Raw genomic sequence first — 23,201 nt, forward strand, 5'->3', positions numbered from 1 at the left:
AAAATAGAAACCAGTCATAATGATACTTTCTACAGGTGACTATTAAAAATATTTGATGGCTGTCCCTCTAAGCCCTCCTTTTAAAGACATGCAGGGGCGCCTGGGTGGCTCAGTAGGGTAAGTGTCTGACTTTGACTCAGGTCATGATCTCATAGTTTGTGGGTTCGAGCCCCATGTCGGGCTCTGTGCTGACAGCTCAGAGCCTGGAGCCTGCTTCTGATTCTGTGTCTCCCCCTCTCTCTGCCCCTGGCCCACTCATGCTCTGTCTTTCTCTGTCTCTCAAAAATGAACAAACATTAAAAACAAACAAACATGCAGCCACTCTTCCTCTTTCAGGTACTTATAATCAAGTATATTTAATATTCAGTTTCATAGATATGTTCCTTTAATATTAATTCTTCAATCATTTTTATAAATGACTTCTATGTTTGAAATATATATAAATTTACTCTACGAAATCCACTCATATTCCTGATGGGTCTAGAAACTGGATGAGATACTGTTTAAAGCCCACCCTGACTACGATGCCATACTTGTAAGAGTTTTGCCATTCCTTGAACATAAGGATTAACTGCGTGGAGACCTGATGGACAATCTAAAACTACATCCTCCAAAATTTCAAAGCTCAAGAGCAAATCGTGGAGTTCCAGTGCAGACCTGCTGACATGATATAGTATCAAAGGCAATAATAACATTTCTCCAGAGATGAAACACAAATGGCCAACAAGTACGTAAAAGGAGGTTCGCTATCCCTCACCGTCAGAGAAATGCAAATCAAAACCACAATGAGATCTCACCTCACATCCATGAAGATGGATACTTTCCCACCTGTGTGAGGCATTTGAAGTATTCGGATTTACAGAAACAGAGAGTAGAATGGTGCTCAGAAGGGGAAGGGGAAAAAGAGAAGTTGCAGTTTAATGAGTATGTTTCACTTTTGCAAGGTGAGAACTCTTCTGGTGACCTCTTTCACAATTATGAATGTATTTCAGCTAGTAAACTGTATGCTTCAAAATGGTTAAGATAGTGGATTTGTGTTATGTGTTTACCACAATAAAACATTAAACCATACAAAAAGATAGTAAAAAGGACAGAGATGCCCTTTAATTACATTTTGGACTGTGACAAAACAGTGAAGTTATAGTTAATGTTAAGGTGCAGTTTGATAACACATTGTCATGGAACTTGCTAATTTCTAGAGTTGTACCCCCTGGGGGTTTACACGTATATAAAGGAACTGTTTAAAAATTTATTTTTTAATGTTTATTTACTCAAGAGAAGAGAGAGGGAGAAAGAATAGAGGAGGGGCAGAGAGAGTGGGGACAGAACATCTGAAGGGGCTCTGTGCTGACAGTAGAGAGCCCGAATGGGGCCTTATCATGACCTGAGCTGAAGTCGGACAGTTAAGGGACTGAGCCACCCAGGTGCCTCGGTGTTTTTAATTCCCGAACCTGTCATATTAAACCTAGTGGAAAGCATAAGAATAATGGGAGAGAATAGGACAGAAGTCAAATTATTAGACACTAGGATAGTGTGTTACAAGTGGGCATTAAATTTGACTCAAATCTCCCTGATACACATGAGAGATAAAGGACTAACACAATGAATATGAATTGTTGTCCAAATTAGTGAAGACATATTTTCTAAATAGAGAGGGAGAAGAAGGAGAAGGAGATGAAAGTAAGGAGGATGAGAAGAAGGAGAAGGAGAGAGAGGAGGGAGGTCTAATTAGAATTATGGTCAACTCTGTTTTCTCACATTAAACAATGTGTTTCCAACTCCTCTTGCTACTTTATTTTTTTATTTTTTAATGTTTATTTTTGAGAGAGAGAGAGAGAGACAGAGCACAGATTGGGGAGGGACAGAGAGAGAGGGAGACACAGAGTCTGAAACAGGCTCCAAGCTGTCACCACAGAACCTGACGCGGGGCTCGAACCCACAAACTGTGAGATCATGACCTGAGCCGAAGTCAGTCACTCAACGGACTAAGCCACACAGACACCCCTTCTCTTGCTATTTTCATAGAGAATGCACACAAGAAATTCAGTGTTGGCATTTTTGTATACTGGACAACTGAGGCATAGTCCAACAACAATTTGTTGGCTAATTTAAGTGAATTAGGTCTGTCTCCAACAATTTTTTAAAATGTATTTAAAAAAAACAAAGTGAAGGGCAAGAATAGTGACTCTCTTCCCATTTTGCGTGATTAGGAAATATAGGCTCTCTCTCTGTTTTCTAGTTTGTGTTCATGCTTCAGCAGAGACTCTCGTTTACGGTCATGAAGGCCTATTAATAATAAGCCCTCCTGCCTTTATGGTTAATGAAATGATTCCAAATAATATTCGACACTGTTGGGAGGATTGGGGACAAGGTAGAGTGGCTAATCACATGTGACCAAAGTTACTGAGATGCTCTTTTTAATTTAAATGTTTATACTTTTTAGGACTGTAAATTTCATCCTCATAGAAAAGGAGAGCAAGTAACTCCATGAATTCCCAATTACCCATCACTTAGCTTCAAAGATGGTCAACTCATGGCCAACCTTGTTTCATATATATTTCCACCTTCTCCACTCACCCCCAGGCTACTGAGAAGCCGAACTCAGACATCATTATCATTTTCTGCCCACATCCTCATTACCAAATCTTCCGAACAGGGTAAGTGATAATCAAGAGTCATTGCCCAGAAGCAAAGAGATCAGTTGTACATAATGAAAGTGTAATAAAGAATGAATGTTAAAAGCATATTAGAGAGTCATAAACTAAAGCAGTATCATCTTCCGTGAACACTTGCATAGGCATTTATAGAGGTCCCCAAATATCGGAAGTGGTTCATTCACAACCCAAATCCAGCCCCGGTGCTGTGAATGTGTGTGGTACACAGGCCTTCCGTCCCGACCCTCCCCTTTCTGGTCTCAGGACTGGGCTTGAAGCACCACCACCACATTACTCCCTTTGACCCGTCAGCACCGCAGGCCCCACTGAAAGCTGGACACGGAGGGACATTATCCAGCCTTAGCAATTAAACTGTTCCACACGACTTTTTTCCTCCTTACAAAAACAATGAGTTCATGATAGACAATGTACAATATACAAAAAACAAAAAAGCCCAAAAGAGAACATAAACAGCACCTATAATCAGGGGTAAACAGCAATATTTTAGTGCATGTCTTCCATTTTTTCCCCTTTGACCCACATACACTCCCCCCTCCTCCATGAACATGGGGATATTTTACATTCTGTTTTAATTTGCTTTCATTACTTGATACTATTTGGTAAACATACTTCTATATGATTAACTATTCTTAACATACATTTTTTAGTTTTACAAAATATTCCATTCTAAGAGAGAACTGTTATTAGTGTCTTTTTGGGGACAATTTGGGACACCTTCGCGGGGAAGATTCTTAAAGCTAAGCTCTATATGTACCAGTGTTTATTTCCTTAGAAAATAATCATTGGATATAAATAATTGGAACCAAGGGTATGCATAATTTAAGGAGCTTTCCATTTGTTGTTAAAATTTAAGTTTTATTTATTTATTTTGAGAGACAAAGAAAGAGAGCAGGGGAGGGGCAGAGAGAGAGAAAATCCCAACCAGGCTCTGAGCTGTCAGCACAGAGCCCGACGTGGGGCTCGAGCCCATGAGTTGTGAGATTGTGACCTGAGCTGAAATCGAGAGCGGGATGCTTAACCCACTGAGCCACCCGGGCAACCCAAGATCTTTCCATTTTTAAATGTAATTCCAACTACACGTTACTTATTTTAAGTTTATGTATTTATTTATTTAGAGAAAGATACAGAAAGCAAGCAGGGGAGGGGCACAGAGAGGAGACAGAATCCCAAGCAGGCGCCACACTGTCAGTGGATCATGCCCTGACCGGAAATCAAGAGTTGGACACTTAACCGACTGAGCCATCCAAGCACCCGCCAACTACACTTTAGAAAAACTGATCAAATTATACTCCCAACAGTTTATTAAATGTACTTGTGTTTCTGTGCATCCTCACCCACATTATTTCTTGTTTGAAAAAGTGTTTGAAAACGTGCACCTGTTAGTTTTCATTTATCAGCTTAGTCTTAGCTCAGGATAGGGTTCAGTAAGTTTGAATGGAGACTCCCGTGGGTAGGATGAGTGAGGGAAGATCCAGGGCATGGAGTCGCTAGTGTATTTCACAAAGGAAAGTTAGAATGTGATATTTGAAAGTTGGGAAATCCAGCCCATGAGGTTTCTTCCCCGATGTGGAACCCTTAGGCCAGGGGTTGTGGAGAGGCAGACATGTCACCAGCCTCCAGCCACCAGCACAATTCAGTTCAATCCGGTCTCCCCACTGAGTGGGTCTGCAGGAGAGTTCTTCTTTTCAGGCCGTGTGACTCCGGGATCCTCCACTGCTCTGGTCCTGCTTCCTCATTAAGAAAGTGAGAGCAAACATCACACCAGCATCACCTACCTTGAAGACTTACTGCGGAACTAAATCAAGTCATATATTTGAAAATATTTTATAAACCTTAAATGCTACAAAAGGGTATAGCGAGGGAATTAGATTCTAAAGTCAGCATGTAAAGTTAAAACTGAGTGTAGGTTCTCTCTGTCTTTCTCAAAAATAAACATTAAAAATAAAAGGTGGGAGGCGTCTAAGTGGCTCAGTCGGTTAAGCGTCCGACTTCAGCTCAGGTCATGATCTCAGAGTCCATGGGTTCGAAGCCCACGTCGGGCTCTGTCCTGACAGCTCAGAGCCTGGAACCTGCTTCAGATTCTGTGTCTCCCTCTCTCTCTGCCCCTTGCCCACTCACGCTTTGTCTCTTTCTTTCTCAAAAATAAACATTAAAAAATTAAAAGAAAGTTGAGTGCAAAAAAATTACTTGTAAGTTCCTTAAACTACGCATGAGCACAGTACGATGCTCTCAGAAGGCACAGGAAAACAAAGACCCTGGGAAGGGGAATTAGGACGAATACATTCTTGGTGAAATTGCCAAATTGCTGCACTGTAACCTGTTTTCATTTTCTCTCTCTTTCTGCCAAGCGCATAACCGAATCCAAGTCAGATGAAAGTATGACGCAACTGTTATTATTCTACAGTTTCATTTTGGTAAGTCAGGAAACTTCTGTGGATCTCTTTATTTGTCTAATGGTGTAGTTCAGCTGGATCGGCGTTTCATCCAATTTTCATTTGACACATATTTTCAGAGTTTACTATTCCTGGTGTGTGGCAGGCTGCTGTGCCGGACGTTGGCGGGGGGGGGTTGGGGGGGACACACCAGGAAGGAGACGCAGTCCGACCGCAAGAGGCCAGCGAGCGGTGAGGCAGTTTCAACTCTGATTTGAGGAATCCTGGGTGCTTTGATCACCTTCTGGGGAATGCAGTGAATGTTGTTAAAAAAATATGTAAAAGTTACATATTTTGTTATGAATGCCAGCTACACCGCTACATGTGATACGCATTAAATTACTCTGTTTCCTTCTTTGCTGTTTGTGTTACTTTTTCATGCAACATTGGTTTTAAATCTGGGTTAACTCAACTATTTTTTTTAATTTAAAAAATGTGGAAAAATGCAAACTGAACAAAAGGGCAGACAATGAGAAGTCTTTTATTCTGGGTCCCCCCTTCCCCTTCTGTGCACACACTCCATCCCCATTCACGCCTTAACTCCTATTCAGAGGTAACGACTGGGTGAAAACAGTTTTCAGGTGATCCCTGGGATCCAAAACTTTAACATCCAACTAGAGAGACTCCAAGGGTCCGTTCCAGCTCTAAAATTATGTCCAAGTCTTTTGTGGCATATACTCTACTCAAGGGCGGCAAAAAAGAGCGAGCCTTGCCTTGTCTAACATTGTGGTTGGTAAAGGGACAGATGAATACAACCTGAACTCGAAACTACGCGCTAGGTTTGGAAGCCTGAAGAAAAGAGGTCAGGGCTCAGGCACCTTCAAGGTGGGTGGTTTACGGATCGAATAAAGGCCCCTCTCTAGGCTGCAAACCCCCTGAGGGCAGGAACCCCACCGCCAGTTTTCACTGCAGCCCGTGGCACACAGCAGCGGCTCACAGGGCCGAGGACCCCAGAGCCCAGCCCTGGGGATGGTGGGGGGTGGGTGGGCTGCCCAGCAAGGAAGGTCACGTGACCATCGCTCCCCAGCAAATCTCGCCCCCACCTCTTCCCCGTGTTGCAGCGCCAGACCCGGCCCACAAGCCTCACCAATCCGCGAAGGGAGTCAAATTTGGCTAAGGCCGGGCGAGAGGGGTGTTCCGCGAGTCGAGTCACCCCGCAGCTGCGTCTCGCCCAGCTCGGCCCACTTTCCTCTGAGTCCCAGCGGTTGTCCCGCCCACCCGGCCCCAACAATGTGGTCCAGATTGCAAGTGGGAGGTGCAGCGGGGCCCCAAGGCGACAAAAGCGCATGCGTGCTGACGCAGCGCGGCAGCCGCTCGTGAAGATTGGGGCGGAGCTTCAGAGAGGCGCGCGACGGTGGGGGCGGGGGAAGAGGGGCGAGGTCTCCAAGGCGCGTGCGCGCGGCAGCCCTCCCCGGCCCGACCCACGCGGCGCGGCGTGGTGACGCCCGTGCGGCCCGAGAAAGGGGTGGGGCCGGGCCGGGGCGGGCCTCCGCGCTCCTCCCGCCCCCTCTCCATCCCGACTCTCCCTCCCCCTACCTCCCCCACACAGGGCCCCGTCAGCCCGAGGGTTCCTTCGTCGCTTAGCTTCGCGTCGGCCCGGCCCGGCCCGGCCAGCGGGCAGATGCCCCGAGCTGCCGCTGCCGACGCCGCCGACCCGGCCGGTGGCGGTGTGGGAGGCGGGCGTCCGGCCCCGGGCCGCTGAGTGTGACGGACGGGGCCGGGGGCCGCCGGGCGCCGCGGCGTCGGCGGCTCCGCGCGGACCATGTATTTCCTGAGCGGCTGGCCCAAGAGGCTGCTCTGCCCTCTGGGGAGCCCGGCCGAGGCGCCGCTCCACGTTCAGTCCGACCCCCAGAGGACTTTCTTCGCCGTGCTGGCCCCGGTCCGCCTCAGCATCTGGTACAGCCGCGTAAGTAGAGCCGCCCGCCGCGTCTCCCGCTCCCTCCCCGGCGTCTCGACGCGGTCTCGCCCGCAACTTCCCCCAGGCGTCCCGCGCCCCGGCCCCTCGGCGCCGGACCCGCGGGCGCGCTCGGCCGGGGCTCGCGGGGCAGAGGCGGCGGCGGCCGAGAAGCCGCGCAGACCCCGCGCGCTCCCTCGGCCGAGCCCGGACTTGCCCTCCGCTCCCTTCCCCCATCCCGCGAGGAGCGAATTTGTTTCAACTTTCCGCAAATAGCAGTGTGGGCGCCGTGCGTGCCCAGCCCGCCCCTGCTTTCAAGGCCGTGGCTCTGGAGTTGGGGAGAGCCTGTTTGGCGTCAGCCGGTTCCAGACTTGGCAGGCCCGGGAGAACTTTCTTCTGGCAGCCACTGCCAGCATTCCTTCGTTTTAGACCGAAGGTCTGCTCGCCCCACGCCTCGCTTCACCCCAGCATCTCCTCCCCGCCTCGCTGCAGCCCTGGGGCTCCGGAGGAGAGAACTGCGGGGCGAGGTTTGCGGGAGCGGAAGTCGGACTCAGACCCGTCCGCGGCCTTTAACAGCTGGAAATCATAAGGTTTGGGAAAAGCGTGAAACTGAGTTCTGGGTGTGCTTTCTGCGAGCCCTGTTTGTTTTGTTTTGTTTTGTTTGTTTTCCATTCTTGTGTCTGATAACCGAGTAGGTGAGAAAAGAACTTCACCGTTAAGTGGTGGATGGGCAACTCCCGATTTTCCGCGAACCCTGCTCTAGGTTAGTCTGTAAAAGCTACAGGAGAAGAAAAAAAAAAAGTTTGTTGTTGTGTGTCCCCCCCAGAGAAGGCAGTTCTTATCGAGGTCAGAGTGAAGTTCTCCTCTTTTGATAGATGACTTGACCGCGTGGAAGTGGGTTGTGACCTTGGCTTTATTAGATGTGTGTGGCATCCCGGCTTTAGTTAACTCACTTAAGACCCTCAGCTGTCTAGCCGACCAGATGAACACTTGAAAAGTCCCTGTCTCGTCTCATGCACAGCCCTGGTGAGAGTGATGATGGGATTTAGGCCTTTCTGGTATTTTCTTCGTAGTACTGTCCTGCTTAGGCTGTAAGGGCAAGACTACTTACCATTAAGTTTGGGCCCGTGTAAGTTTTAAGTACATATCAAAACAAAAGAGGTGGTTACATAACCGGCAGTGTGACTATTCTGTCTGGGGCTTGATGTCATTTTTGAATATGTATATTGTGTATCATTTGGTTTTTAAATGAGATAGTAGTTCATTTACAGTGTATACGCCAGTAGACTAATTTTTATTTGCTTGGGTGTATATAATCATTATATGGAAAGTTCATTGAGAAAAAGTAATTAGAACTTGGATTTTAACTTGTCTTCTGAATTTGGAATGAATGTCACCCTAATGTAACGGCCTCAAATTTAACGGTCTCTGAAAGGGTAGACCAAACTTAGGTTTAGGCAGTACTAAACTTAATACGAGGGATGAGTCCACCTGAAACCTGTAGCTTACTTTATTGCTTTGTAGAAGAAACAGAAATGGGCCTCAGCTTTCTTAGGGATATTGTGGATATTAAGAATATTTGTTCGTTAGGGCACCGAAGCTCAGGTCATGATCTCACCATTTGTGAGTTCAGGCTCCACATCTTGCTCTCTTCTGTCAGCACAGAGCTCCCTCCAGATCCTCCCCCCCCCCCCCCCCCCCCCCCCCCCCCCCGCTTGTGCTCTCTCAAAAATAAACATTAAGAAAAAGAATATGTTTTTTGTCTTTGAGTTAGATCCTATGTAAATTAGGCAGTCCTGGAGTTTAAAACTGCTGGTGCTCCAACCTTTAAACTCCCATCCTACACATACTACTTTCTACAGAAGTCCTGGGGTCACTGCCATTAAGCTCCAGTGTGTGAAGGTAGGTCATCTGAGGTGACACGCCTTAGGGGAGTCTGCATGTTCCTGAATGGTTAATCTTGATCTCTGGCATCAGCTGCATCACTTTATTATTATTATTTTTTTAATGTTTATTTATTTTCAAGAGAGAGAGTGCGAGCAGGGGAGGCGCAGAGAGAGGGAGACACAGAATCTGAAGCCAGTTAAGAAGGGGGCTCTGAAGCTGTCAGCACAGAGCCCGAAACGGGGCTGGAACCCACGAACTATGAGATCATGACCTGAGCCGAAGTTGGATGTTCAACTGACTGAGCCACCCAGGCACCCCAGCTTCATCACTTTAAAAATCAAATATTTGGTCAGATGACTGTAAAGTCTGTGATTATATAGCTGGGTTAATGGGGGGCAGGTGCCAGACTCCAGCTTTTAGTCTCCTCTTCCTGGAATATGCCTTTTGTCACTGTCTGAAAGTTTTGTGTTTTTGTTTTTTAATTTCGAAACTTGCTCAAACTATGTAAGTTAAAATCAATTTAGGTTAACAAATTTCTTTTAAAAGTGAAAACACCCCTAGCTAAATTGAGGAACTGTCAGTACACAATTTAGAACAAATTGGTTTAAAGTGTTTGCATGAAAACACGAAAGCTTTGATATTGGAAATATATTGTACATACATGTAACTTTAGAGAATAAAGTGGACATTGATGATCTCAATACGGAGTTGAGGTCTTAAAAGCTGCTTGAGGGCATTTGAGATAGGGAGAGACATGCACAGAGAGATGAGCATATAACATGATTTGCTTATTTGAAATTTTGTAAGTCAGAGTCACTCAGGAGGGCTGCATTTTTAATAAGAGAAAACTAGCCTCTGGAAAGTATCTGTGCATTTAAAAGTACCTGTGTGTTTAATAATCTAAGCTCTGTGTGTTTTTTTTAATGTCCAAAAAGAATTGCTCTATTTAAGATGTTTAGTCATGAGACTATGGAAACATTAAAATCTCTGAAAGTAACTTGTGTACCTTTATGGGTCTTCTAGTGAAGTGTTTTGTACCTGTCATAGTTACTATTATGGACTTAAGTGTCTGTCTTATCTAACACTTATCAGTGTTAGAGAGCCATTACCTCTTTAACATTCTTTCCCAACTCCAGATTTGAGAAATAAGTGCTGTTTGGATGTGTTTATCAACAAAAGATTTTCTTTAAATACTTGCTTTGCTTTTTTATTTTCATATTTACTGTGAAGGTATAAATTGTTTTCTTCGTAACATGTTGATATAAATTTGTATTCTCTACTTTGTGATTCTACTTAGTTCTGAGAACTGCCCAAGCGTTTACAACAGGGTCATGTGTGTATTTTGCAACTCAAAAAAGGGTGCTCAAAGAAACAGTTTAGCACATATGTGTTAGGTTGGGGTGGTGGAAGGGCCTTAATTTATGGGGCAGTTGATGATGTCTTTCTGCTAAGAGCACTGTAAAAGCACTGGTTTCAGCTTTGGGGTTGAAGCTGCTGTTGAAATCCTGTTATGATTAATGACAGACAGGGTGTTGTGTGAGATTGTGTTTGGTACTCTACCAGAGGGCCTGGAATGATTCCTCTGATGCACTGCTCAACTATGAATATGGAAGTCTACATATGTGAACCACAGAATGATACCTTGGAATGTTGTAGTTTTAAATTAGTTTTCTCAATTTTTGGGTCGTTTCATGTGTAAATTACCCTTGGACGTATTTTTGAACACCTTGTATGAAAGATACCATTAGTAGGTAGTATAGGAATGGGATGAAGGGGTATGTTATCCTTAACAAAACACTCCATGCAGAGGTGTTAATATGTTAAATGTGTTAATAGAAATAAAAGTATTGTGATTTATCGCTGTGAAAGTTGCTAATAAAAAGCTGAAATAGGCAAATAATTACTGGGCTTATTAAATAAAATGTGTCTTTGAATAACCCTGACTAGAAACTTAAATGTTGGTGTATGCTGGTAAGAGAGAAAAATGAGATAGATGATCAAAGAAGCCAAGTTGTAGGATTAGGTATCTGGTTAACTGTGGACCTCAGGAAAGCCATTTAATTTTTACCTACGTTTCCCCACTCTCCCATTTCTTGCCTCGTCGACTCTGTTCTGTTACTGATTGCCTTGAGAGAGAGCTTTCCTTCCTTCCTTCCTTCCTTCCTTCCTTCCTTCCTTCCTTCCTTCCTTCTTTCAATTTAAATTCATTTTTGACAGAGACAGTGACAGCACGAGTCGGGGAGAGGCAGGTGGTGGGGAGAGAGAATCCCAAGCAGGCTCTGCACTGTCTGTGCAGAGCCCGACACCTGACTTGAACTCAATCATGAGATCATGACCCGAGCGGAAACCAAGAGTCAGACGCTTAACCTGCTGAGCCACTCAGGTGCCCTGGAGAGCCTTTCTTATAAACTCACTGCTTGAACATGTTTTAGGGTTCACTGTTGGTTGAAGAATGAAGTTCAAACCCCTTAGTTTGTTGTCAGAGACACTCTCCTCTTGAAATGATCACTTGCCCCATCTCTGCCTGTCAGAAGATTGTCCATCCTTTAGCTTCTGTTGAAACTCTGCTTTCTCTCTGAGTCATTCTTTATTCACCATAACAAGATGGGTTCATTTTTTTGATGAACTAATGCTTATTAGTTTTGCACATGTTTTATTTCGCCATTTAGATTATAAGTTTCTGGAGGGCAGAAATGATATTTTGTACTATCCATAATGCATGTACAAAGCATATGCTTAATAAGTATTTTTATTTTTTTAATGTTTACTTGTTTATTTTGAGAGAGAGAGCACGAGTGAGCGCACAAACTAGTGGGGGAGGGGCAGAGAAGGAGGGAGACCGACCAAGCAAGCTCTGGTCTGTCAGGGCAGAACCCTGATGTGGGGCTCGAACTCACAACCCATAAGATAATGAATGACCTGCCCCGAAATCAAGAGTTGGACACTTAATCGACTGAGCCACCACTTATTTCAAAATATTTATTTTGAAAATAAATTAATGAATTTGGGGTATCCTATGCATAGCACAGAATTTTTTAAAGGTCCTTCACGTGCCTAATTCATGATTTCTACGCTGTCCTCGGTATTTCTCCAATCTGTTAAATTTGAAGTTCTCTTTTAAAATAATTTATATCTTTACTATAAATGGAAAGCCAGCACCACTTGGATGAATACAGTTGTTACTGTATGAGGGGATAGAATGAAAACAATGTTATGAAAATCTAGGTTCCTTCCAAAGACTCTTGCCCTTTTCTTAAAAGGAGGAGTTAGCAGATACATGAGAGGTGTTTAGAAGTAAGCTAGCACCTGGGGGTGCTGGGGTGGCTCGGTCCCTTAAGCTTCTGACTTGGGCTCAGGTCATGACCTCCCTGTCAGAGCCTGGAGTCTGCTTTAGGATTCTGTGTGTGTGTCTCTCTCTGTCCCTCACGTGCTCACACACTGTTTCTTTCTCAGAAATAAACAAACATTAAAAACAAAACAAAACTAGCACCTCTCACAGATTTCCTCTTTACCTGAATCAAAAAGATTGAAGAAAAATTATTTTCTCACACTATGATTAAAGAAGTGTCACCTTAAATGGTAGTATAGGAAATAAAAGCATTGTTTACTGCTAAATATGAAACTTACCAAGTTTGAATAAACTTAAATTTTAAAAGTCTTTAATCTAGAATTCAGAGTTTCCACAAAGTGACAGTTACTTGATTAAAAATATTTTATGGACTAGCAATATCAGTTGGTTAGAATTAAGTTATCTTAGGTTTCTTTTAAGTTTATTTTGTTTTACTTTGAGTTGCTATCTCAAACCTTTTTCCCCAAGTGATTTGCCTTAGATCCATAATAAAGCATACATAAATTTACGTATGAAAATTTGAACATTATTGTGGGTGTACAGTAGAATTGGCTGTGGTTTAATTTTCTAACAGCTTTATTGAGGTGTATAAAAGTATTGTAAATGTATGGTGACTTTTAGTAAATTTATAGACTTGTGAAACAATCATCACAGTCTAGTCCTAGGACATTTATAGCAACCCAAAAATGTAGTATGCCCATTGGCATTTAAGTTGTGTTCCCATTTCAACCCAACAATCCACTGGCCTTTTTGGCCCCTTAGATTTGATTTTTTTTTTGGAAATTTCATGTAAAGGTAATCATCTAACATGTCTCTTGTGTCTGGCTGTTACTTAGCATAATGTTTTTGTGGTACTCCTTCTTACAGGCGAATATTATTCCATTGTGTGGCTTGTACCACATTTAAAAAATCCACTTACCAACTAAGGGATATTTGGCTGTTTCTGTTTTGGGGGGTCATTATGGATAAAGCTACTATGAACAACTGTGTATGTCTTTGCAAGGATGTGTATTATCATTTCTTATAAGGAGACGGGAATGGAACTGGTAGGTCATCTGGTACAGTGTTGTTGAGCTTTTTAGGAAATTGCCAAACTGTTCCCCAGTAGTGGTAGGTGGCATTTTACATCCCCACCAGCAAAGTATGAAGGTTTCTGTTTCTCCACATCCTTCTCGACACTTGGCTATTGTTGTCTTTTTTTTTTTTTTAATTTTTAATGTTTTATTTATTTCTGAGAGGGAGACAGCATGAGCAGGGGAGGGTCAGAGAGAGAGGGAGTCACAGACTGAAACAGGCTCCAGGCTCCGAGCTGGCAGTCAGCACAGAGCCCGACGCGGGGCCGAACCCACGAACCGCGAGATCATGACCTAAGCGAAAGTCGGACGCTTAACCGACTAAGCCACCCAGGCGCCCCTCTTATGTTTCCTTTTATAAGTTTTATAATTTTACCTTTTATACATAAATCTTTTACTCATTTTGAGATGATTTTTTTCTAAAGATCTAAGTTTTTTGTTTTTTAATGTATACATCCAGATGTCTTAGAACAATTTGTTGGAAAACTCTTCACTATTTAATTGCATTGGTACCTTTGTCAAACATCAGTTGACAGACTATACAGTAAGGGGTGATTTCTGTATTTTCTATTCTGTTTTATTCATCAATATGTCTGTTATGCAAGCATCACACTGTAGCTTTATAGAATGTTTAGAAATTGGGTGGTAAAAGCCCTGGTTTGTTTTCAAAATTATTTTGCCTATTCTAGATCCTTTGTATTTCTGTATAAATTTTAGGACTATCTTCTCAATTTCTAAAACAAACAAACAAACCAAAAACCCAAGAAACATACAAAAGACAATCCTAAACAAAACCCAGGATTTTCAGGGTTACACTAAATTTGTAGATCAGTAGAGAGAATTGCCATCTTATTAGTATAGTGTATTCCAGTCTATGAGCATGCAGTGTCTTTCCATTTATTTAGATTTTAAAAATTTTCTCTTAGCAGTGTTTTGTAGTTTTCAGTGTACACGTCTTTCACTTTTGTTAAATTTATATCTAAATACACTTATGTTTTATGATCTCATAAATGTAATTGTTAATTTCATTTTCAGATTATTACAAGTATATAGACGTAAAATTGATTTTTGTATATTTTGTTTTGCAACCTTGCCAAAACTTATTCTCATTGTTTTGTATAGTTAGAAATAATAAATTCAGCAAAATTGCAAGACGCAAAATCAACATGCAAAAATCAGTTACATTTCTATACTATAATAATGAATATCCAAAAACAAAGTTAAGAAATAATTTTATTTACAGTAGTATAAAAAATAAGTAATTAGAATTAGACTTTACAGGAGGCCAAAGACTTATATGCTGGAAACTACAAAACCATTGCGGAAAAAAATGAGAGATGCAAATGGAAGACACCCCATGTTCACAGATTAAGATGCCAGTGCTATCCACAACTGTCTGCAGATTCAGTGCAATCCCAGTGACACTTTTTTTTTTTTTTACAGAAATAGGAAAATCCATCCTAAAATTAATATGGGCTCTTAAGTGATTCTCCTCATTGGCTTAGGTAAAATTTAAACAGTTTTGTAGATCTTTTCAATGAACCAATTTTTTGGTTATACTGATCTTTTATTGATCTATTAATTTTGTGTTTTCAATTTTTTGTTTATGCATTGACTCATTTTCTTTGGGTTTGGTGTTGTAGATTCACTGGGTTTGGACAATGTATATTTATTTACCGTTATCTGTGATTGTAGTATCATGCAGAATATTTCCCTTGTAAAAATCCCTGTGTTTTGCCTATTCATCTCCCCTCCACCCCATAGCATTTGATGTGCACCAAATTTTGTTCTCATTTCAGTTCTGAAAATTGAATCATTTCTAAAATTTAATCATTCTTTCAATCATGGATTATTTAGAATCCGTGTGGTTTAATTTCCAAACCCAGGATTTTCAGGGTTTAATTTCCAAATATTTGATTATTTTCTATATATATATTTTTAAATTTTTTAACGTTTATTATTGAGAGAGCATACATGGGGGAGGGGCAGAGAGGAGCAGACACAGAATCAGAAGCAGGCTCCAGGCTCTGAGGTGTCTGCACAGAGCCCGATGCGAGGGCCCAAATTCACAAACCTCGAGACATGACCTGAGCTGAAGTCAATGGTCAACTGACTGAGCCACCCAGGCACCCCTCCCATATTCTTTATTATTGGTTCCTAACTTAATTCCATTGTGGTTGGGGACTATACTTGGACTGATTTTATTCTTTTAAGATTATTAAGACCTGTTTTATAGGTTAGCATGTGCTTTGTGTTAGAAGATGTTTGATGTGTACTTGTAAAGAATATGTATTTTGATATTGGTAGAGAGTTCTGTAAATGGTAGGTTCGTTGACATGGTTGTTCACGTATTCTGTAGCCTTGTTAATTTTCAGTCTAGCTCTATCTGTTATTGAGAGTAGAGATTGAAATCTCCAAATCTGGTTGAATTGTTTTCCCTTTCATTTGTTGTTGGTTTTTGCTTCATGTATTTTGGGGCTACCTTGTTAGATTTGTATACATTTATAACGATGATATTTGCCTTTTGCATTGGTGTGTGTGTGTGTGTGTGTGTGTGTGTGTTTTCTCTTTCCCCTAATGTCTGTTTTCATTAAGTGTATTTTGCTGTATATTAATATTGCCACTACAGTTCTCTTATGGTTAACGCTTGTGTGACATACTGTTTGCTGCCATTTTACTTTCACAAACTGATTATGTCTTTGAATCTGAAGTATGTCTTGTATCGGCAACATATATTTAGTTCTTACTTTTTTGTTGTTTTCTTCCCAAATCTAGGATGATAATCTCTGCCATTTGATTGGAGTGTTTAGTCCAGTCATATATACTTATGGTTATGGTTGGATTTATATTGTTCTGGTGTTTTGTTTTCTGTGTCCTTTATTACTCTTTTAAATTTTATTTTGTGTGTGTGAGAGAGAGAGTGAGCGAGAGAGACAGAGAGAGAGAGGATCCCAACCAGGGGGCTCAATTTCACGAACCATGAGATGTGACCTGAGCCAAAAACAAGACTCAGATGCTTAAGTGACTAAGCCACCCTGGGCCTCTGATTTCTTAGCCATACTGTTTTGAATTATTTTACTAACAGTTTCTTTAGTGATTACAAGGTGAATCTTATTATAGTATACTTTAGGTTAAAATTGATATAATTCTGGTAAAATAGAGGAATTTTTCAGCCTCTTTCATGCCTTTTTAAAATTTTTTTAGTACAGTTGATAATGTTACATTAGTTTCAGGTATACAACACAGATTCTGCAGGATCCTGTGCTCACCACAGGGGTACCTACCATAAAACCCTGTTATAACATCATTGACTATATTCCATACGTTGTACTTTGCATTTTTGTGACTTATTCATCTATAACTGGATTTACTTTCTTATTTTAAATGTGGTAGAATATGCATAACAGATTTACCTTTTTAATAATTTTTAAATGTATAGCTATTTGGCTTTTTAAAATTTATTTTGAGAGAAAGTGTGTGTGTGTGTGTGTGTGTATGCGTGTGTGTGTGTGTATGCATGTGTGTGTACGCGCACACACACACGGTAGAGGGGCAGAGAGAGAATCCCAAGCAGGTTCCACACTGTTAGTGTAGAGCCCAACACAGGGCTTGAACCCACGGACCATGAGATCATGACTTGAGCTGAAGTTGAATGCTTAACCAGCTGAGCCACCCAGGCACCCCTAGTTCTGTGGCTTTTAAGTGCATTCACATTGTTTTGCAACCATCACCGTCCATTTTCAGAATGTTTTTCATCTTCCCAAATTGAAATTCTGTACCCAGTAAACAATAATTCCCCAATTCTGCCTTGTCGCCTTGCTTGGCAGCCAACATTCTACTTTCCATCTCTATGAATTTTACTACTATGGAAACAAAATATTTGTCCTTTACTGATAAATTTGTTTCACTTGACATGTTCTCAGGATACTTTTATGTTATAGTGTGTGCCAAATAGGCTTACTAATATTCCATTCTGTGTGTATATAATACTTTGTTCATTCATTGGTGGACACTGGGTTGCTTCCATTTTTTTAGCTATTTTGAGTAATGCTGCTGGAACGTTAGTGTTGAGGCCCCAGTTTTTGGATCCTTTGTGTACATGCAGTGAAATATGTACACTTTGCATTTTTTGAGAAGTCGCCATACCATTGTTAACAATGGCTGCACCATTTTACATTCCCACCAGCAGTGCACAAGGGTTTCAATTTCTCCACATTATCACCAACATTTGTTCTTTTCTGTTCTTTTGTTGATAGCCACCCTGATAGTTGCAAATTGTTATCTCATTGTGGTTTTGATTTCCATTTATGTAATAGCAAGGGATACTGAGTATCATTGCCAAATTCAATGTCTTAAAGTTTTCATTCTGTGTTTTCTAAGAGTTTTATAGTTTTACCTCTTATATTTAGGTCTGTACTCCATTTTGAGTTAGTTTTTGTATACGATGTAAGAGAGGAGTATTTTATTTTTTCATGTGGATATCCAGTTTCCCAGTGCTTTTTGTTGGAACAGGCTATTTTCCACCACTGAGTATTCTTGGCATTTTTATAAAAAAATCTTTTAACAATACATACACACAAGAGTTTATTCCTGGGCTCTCTTTTGTATTCTTTCGTTGTATATGTCAGTCTTTATGCCAGTATGGTACTATGTTTTGGTTACCATAGTTTTGTAGTAAGTTTCAAATCAAAAAGTGTGACACCTCCAACTTTGCTGTTTTTTCAAGATTGTTTTGACTATTTGGGTCTCTTGAGATTCCATATTAATTTTAAGATGAATTTTTATATTTCTGTCCCCCAGAATGGTATTGAGATTTTGATTGGGCTTGTGTTGAATCTGTTGATTGTCTTTGATAGTATGGGCATTTTAATAGCAGTTTGTAACTGCTATTCTGGTTTGTAACCAGAAACATAGGAGGTTTTTTTCATTTATTTGCATCTTCTTTATTTCAGCAATGTGGTTTTCAGTGTGTAAGTGTTTCACTTCATTGTTTAAGCTTAATCCTAAGTATGCTGTATTCTTTTTGATGCTACTGTAGTTGGAATTGTTTTCTTTATTTTTGGGTGTTCGTTGTTACGTAGAAAATGCAGCTGACTTTTGTGTATTGATGTTGTATCATAAAATTTTCTGAGTTTATTGCTTCTAACAGTTTTGTGTGGGATCTGTAGGATTTTCTACGTATAAAATCATGTTATTGGAGAACAGAGATGATTTTTTTTATTCTTTAGCAATTTGGATCCTTTTATTTTTAGCTAACTGCTCTCTCATTAGGACTCCAGTACTGTTTTGCATGGAAGTGGTAAAAATGAGCATCTTTGTCTTGTTCTTGATCTTAGAAGAAAAGATTTCTGGTTTTTCACATTGAGTGTGGTACTGGCTGTAGATTTTTCATAAATGGCTTTTGTTAGGTTGAGGTGATTTCCTTCAGTTTTGTAGTTTTTTGAGTATTTTGATCCTGAAAAGGTGTTGAGTTTTTCAAGTGCCTTTTCTGAGTCCATGGAAATAGTCATGTGTTTATCTTTTATTTGTTAATGTGGTGTATTACTTTGATTTTCATGTGTTGAACGTCTTTGCATTCCAGGAATAAATCCCATTTGTATAGTTTATAAGTCTTTTAATATGGTATTGAATTTGGTTTGCTAGTGTTTTACTGAGGATTTTTATGTCTGTATTCTTTAGGAATATTGCCCTGTATGCAATTTTCTTGTAGTATTTTTGTCTTTAGTATCAGGGTAATATTGCCTCATAGAATAAGTTAGTAAATGTTTCCTCCTCAAGTTTTTGGAAGAGTTTAAAAAGGAAAATTGGTGTTAACTTTCTTTTAAATGTTGGTAGAATTCACTAGCCATATGGTCTTGAGCTTTTCTTTGTTAGGAGGCTTTTGATTACTGATTCAGGCTTCTTACTCATTATAAATTTATTCAGATTTTTATTTTGTGATTCAGTCTTGGTTGGTTGTGTGTTTTTAAGAATATGTCCATTTCACCTAGGTTATCCAGTTTGTCAGTATACCTTTGTTAATGGTATCTTTTCCTTCATTTCTGAGTTTAGTTATTTGAGTCTTTTTTTCTTAATCTAGCTAAGGTTTCATAATTTTGTTGATCTTTCTGAAGAACCAACTCTTAGTTTCTTTGATTTCTCTATTTTTCTATTAATTTTATTTCTCTTCAATCTTTATTATTTCCTTCCTCCCTCTAGCTTTGGATTAAATTGGTTTTTGTATTTCTATATAAGATGTAAAGGAAGATTGATTTGAGACCTTTTTCTTTTTTTTAGTATGACCATTTACAATAGTACATTTCCCACATTGCACTGCTTTTGTTGCATCCCATACATTTTTGGTTATGTTTTCATTTATTTCAAGGTATTTTCTGATTTCCTTTGTGATTTTTTTTTTTTTTTTACCCTTTCCCATTGGTGGTTTAAAAATGTGTTCCTTGGGGTGCCTGGGTGGCTTAGTTGATTAAGCATCCGACTTTCGCTTAGGTCATGATTTCACGGTTCGTGGGTTTGAGCCCCGCTTTGGGCTCAGTGCTGACAGCTCTGAGCCTGGAGTCTGTTTCCAATTCTGTGTCTCCCTCTCTCTCTGACCCTCCCCTGCTCACGCTCTCTCTCTCTCTCTCTCCTAAAAATAAATTAAAAAAAAATTAAAAAAATAAAAATGTATTCCTTTATTTCCACATATTTGTGAGTTTCCAGTTTCAGCTTTGCTGATTATCTTTAGTTTCCTTCCATTGTGATCAGAAAAAACACTTTTGATTGTCTTTATAAGTTTAGTAAGACTTGTGGCCTAATTTATAGTCTGCATATGGAGAACAGTCCATGTGCACTTGACAAAAAAGCATATTTTTCTGTTGTGTGGAGTGATCTGTATGTCTTTTAGGTCCTGTTTACAGTGTTGTTCAAGTTCTCAATTTCTCTCAAGTTGTTTCCTTTTTAATTTTTTGTCTAATTGTTTTGTTCTCTATCCCCTTCTTTGTGGTATTATTGTGTAGTATGTTATTGTAAAGTTGACCCTTGAACAGAACAGAGACTGGGGACACTGACTCCCTATGCAGTCACAAATTCATGTAGATGTTTTGACTCCCCCCTCCCCCCACCAAACTTAACCCTAGTAGTTTACTACTGATGGGAAGTCTTAGTGATAGCAGTTAACATATTTTTTAGGTTATATGTATTATATATTGTATTCTTACAATAAGATAAGCTAGAGAAAATAAAATGTTAAGAAAATTATAAGGAAGAAAAGATGCTTTACTGTATTTATTGAAAAAAGTTTGTATATAATTGGGCCTGCATTGTTCAAACCTGTGTTATTCAAGGGTCAGTTGTATTTTTTTAAACTATTGCTTTATGAAGCCTAAATTTTTAAAAATGTTTATTTAACTTTGGGAATGAGAGCATGAGCAGGAGAGGGGCAGAGAAAGAAAGGGAGACACAGAATCTGAAGCAGGCTCCAGTCTCTGAGCTGTCAGCACAGACCCTGATGTGGGGCTCGAACTCATAACTGTGGGATCATGACCTGAGCCAAAGTCAGACGCTTAACTGACTCAGCCACACAGGTGCCACAAAGCCTGATACTTTTTAGAGAAATTAAAAGAAAAAACATAAAAATGTGTGTTTATATTTACCTACGTATTAGCATTTCTTTTGATTTGTGTTTGCACTTTCGGATTTGAGTTACCATCTGTATCAGTAGTTCCTCCCTCCCCCGACCCATAACCCATCACTTGGTTCAGTTGTGCTAGGAGGGCTCACAGTATTCATCATATAGTCGTATTCGTACCTATAATTTGTTACAACAGAAGGAAACAGAGCAAATTTGGCAAAGGTGAAAGTCTCACTGGGGATAATCTCCAGGAACCAGGTGCAAGCTTTCAATGGTCCTTTTCAGTGTAGTCCTATAAGATGTGCTTATTTCTTCTGGCACCAAATTGTGACAATTGTGCAGTGTTGACTACCAGGGAAGCTCATTACAGTCTCATTCCCCAAGGTGTTTACTGGGGACTTTCTGCCTTTCTATCTATTCTAGCATATACCCTGAAGGAAAACAGGTGTTTCAGCATAAGACATGTGTTTTGTACTGTGTAGGCACGTTTAGCCATTTGAATCAGTTAAGCAGTGGTAGGAGCCCTCCCCAAATCCAAGTTCTCAGATGCCAGCCAAAGATCAACCTTACAGGTCGGCCTTTTTTTATAGCAGTCTTAGGCTTGTTAACTTTTCCCATGTCGTTTGATACCATTTTTTTTTCTGAGAGGTATCTTTTAGTATTTTTGTAAGGCAGGTTTGCTAGGAGCACATTTTGAATCTCTGTTTATCTAGAAATGTCTTTGCTTTGCCTGCAGCTTTGAAGAATAATTTTGCTATATATGGAATTCATAGCTGACAGGTTTTTTTTTTCTGTTTGCTTCAGCATTTAAGTATTTCATTTCATTGCCTTCTGCCCTTCATTGTTTCTGATGAGAAGTGAGCGATCAGTCATATTTTTGCCCTCTGTTTGTGATCATTTTACTTTTGTTTTTCCAACGTTTTCTTTCTGGCTTTCAATAGTTTGTGGTGTATGTACATAGGTACATGTGTAGGTATTTATCCCAGTTAGTTTTGTCAAGCAATTGAATCTGGAACTTAATGTCTTTCATCAGACGTGGGGGATTTGCAGCCATTATTTCTTAAATTTTTTTTTTTATCATTTGTATCATTTCCTGGAATTTCCCATTATACATATGTTGCTGCACTTGATATCCACAGCTCTCTGATGCTCTCTTCAATCAAAAAACTTTTTCTCTGTTTTTTAGATTTGGTAATTTTATTGAACTATTTGTTTTCTTTTTTTTTTTTTTTTTGTAAATTTTTTTAAACACTTACTTAGTTTTAAGAGACAGAAGAGAGACAGAGAATGAATGGGGAAGGGGCAAAGAGAGAGGGAGACAGAATCCATGAAGCAGGCCCCAGGCTCCAAGCTGTCAGCACAGAGCCCGATGAGGTGCTTGAACCCACAAACCATGAGATCATGACCTGAACTGAAGTCGGACGCTTAACCGACTGAACCACCCAGGCACCCCTATGTATGTTTTCTTAAAGTATTTCTGATATCTCAAATCTGTTGAGTGTGTATATATATATAATGAAGTTTTCATTTCAGTTATTGTACTTTTAAATTCTAGAATTGGTTTTTTTTTTTATTGCATTTACTTCTTTATTGAGAGTCCACACTTACTAAGGTATTACACTTTCCTTTATTTCTTTAATGTATTCGTCATGACTGTTTTGAATTTTTTTGTATGCTACTCTAGGCCCACTCAGGGATAGTTTCTCTTAACATCAGACTGGGTCAGACTTTTCCAGTTTCTTTGTATTTTGTATGTTTTCTAATTTTTTACTTATAATTGGCTATTTAAACAATTTTTCAATGTTTATTTCTGAGAGAGAGAGAGAGAGAGAGCGCATGTGCGCTCTAGCAAGTAGGGGAGGGGCAGAAAGAGAGAGGGAAGGAGACAGAATCTGAAGCAAGCTCCGAGCTGTCAGCCCAGAGCCTGATGGGGCTCGAACTGATGAACCATGAGATCATGACCTGAGCTGAAGTCTGATGCTTAACCAACTGAGCCACCCGGGTGCCCCTATAAGTGGCTCTTTTAATTTATGTTTCCTCAGGGTCATTGTTGCTAACATTTTGTTTTAGATTTTACTAACCTGCCCGACTTAAATCTGCAGAATTTATCTCCCCTGCAGGATGCAGCAACTGACTAACTTCTCTGCTTTATTTTTTTCTTTTACTTTTTTCATGGCTTTTTAGGGGTTCCCTTTTTTGCATAAAACATCTTGAGTCAGATGTTAAGACAACTCTGTTGGGAAGTGCATGCAAAGTTCAGGATGTTTTTGTGTCTGTCTGTC

General features: G+C 40.3%; 1 protein-coding gene across 2 annotated transcripts in view; it reads left to right on the forward strand.

Annotated features, from left to right (window-relative positions):
* The first annotated feature begins 6,652 nt into the window (after positions 1–6,652).
* RIC1 (RIC1 homolog, RAB6A GEF complex partner 1) overlaps positions 6,653–23,201 on the forward strand; it is a 152,096-nt gene continuing 135,547 nt past the window's right edge. For both annotated transcript variants that reach the window (XM_039230797.1, XM_039230798.1), the window contains exon 1: positions 6,653–7,013. In XM_039230797.1, coding sequence (XP_039086728.1) covers positions 6,870–7,013 — 144 coding nt within the window. In that variant the 5' untranslated portion in view covers positions 6,653–6,869. The remainder of the gene's footprint in view (positions 7,014–23,201) is intronic.

Source organism: Hyaena hyaena, unplaced genomic scaffold (genome assembly GCF_003009895.1).
Source record: "Hyaena hyaena isolate Hyena2069 unplaced genomic scaffold, ASM300989v1 scaffold_51, whole genome shotgun sequence".
In the NCBI taxonomy this organism is placed as follows: Eukaryota; Metazoa; Chordata; class Mammalia; order Carnivora; family Hyaenidae; genus Hyaena; species Hyaena hyaena.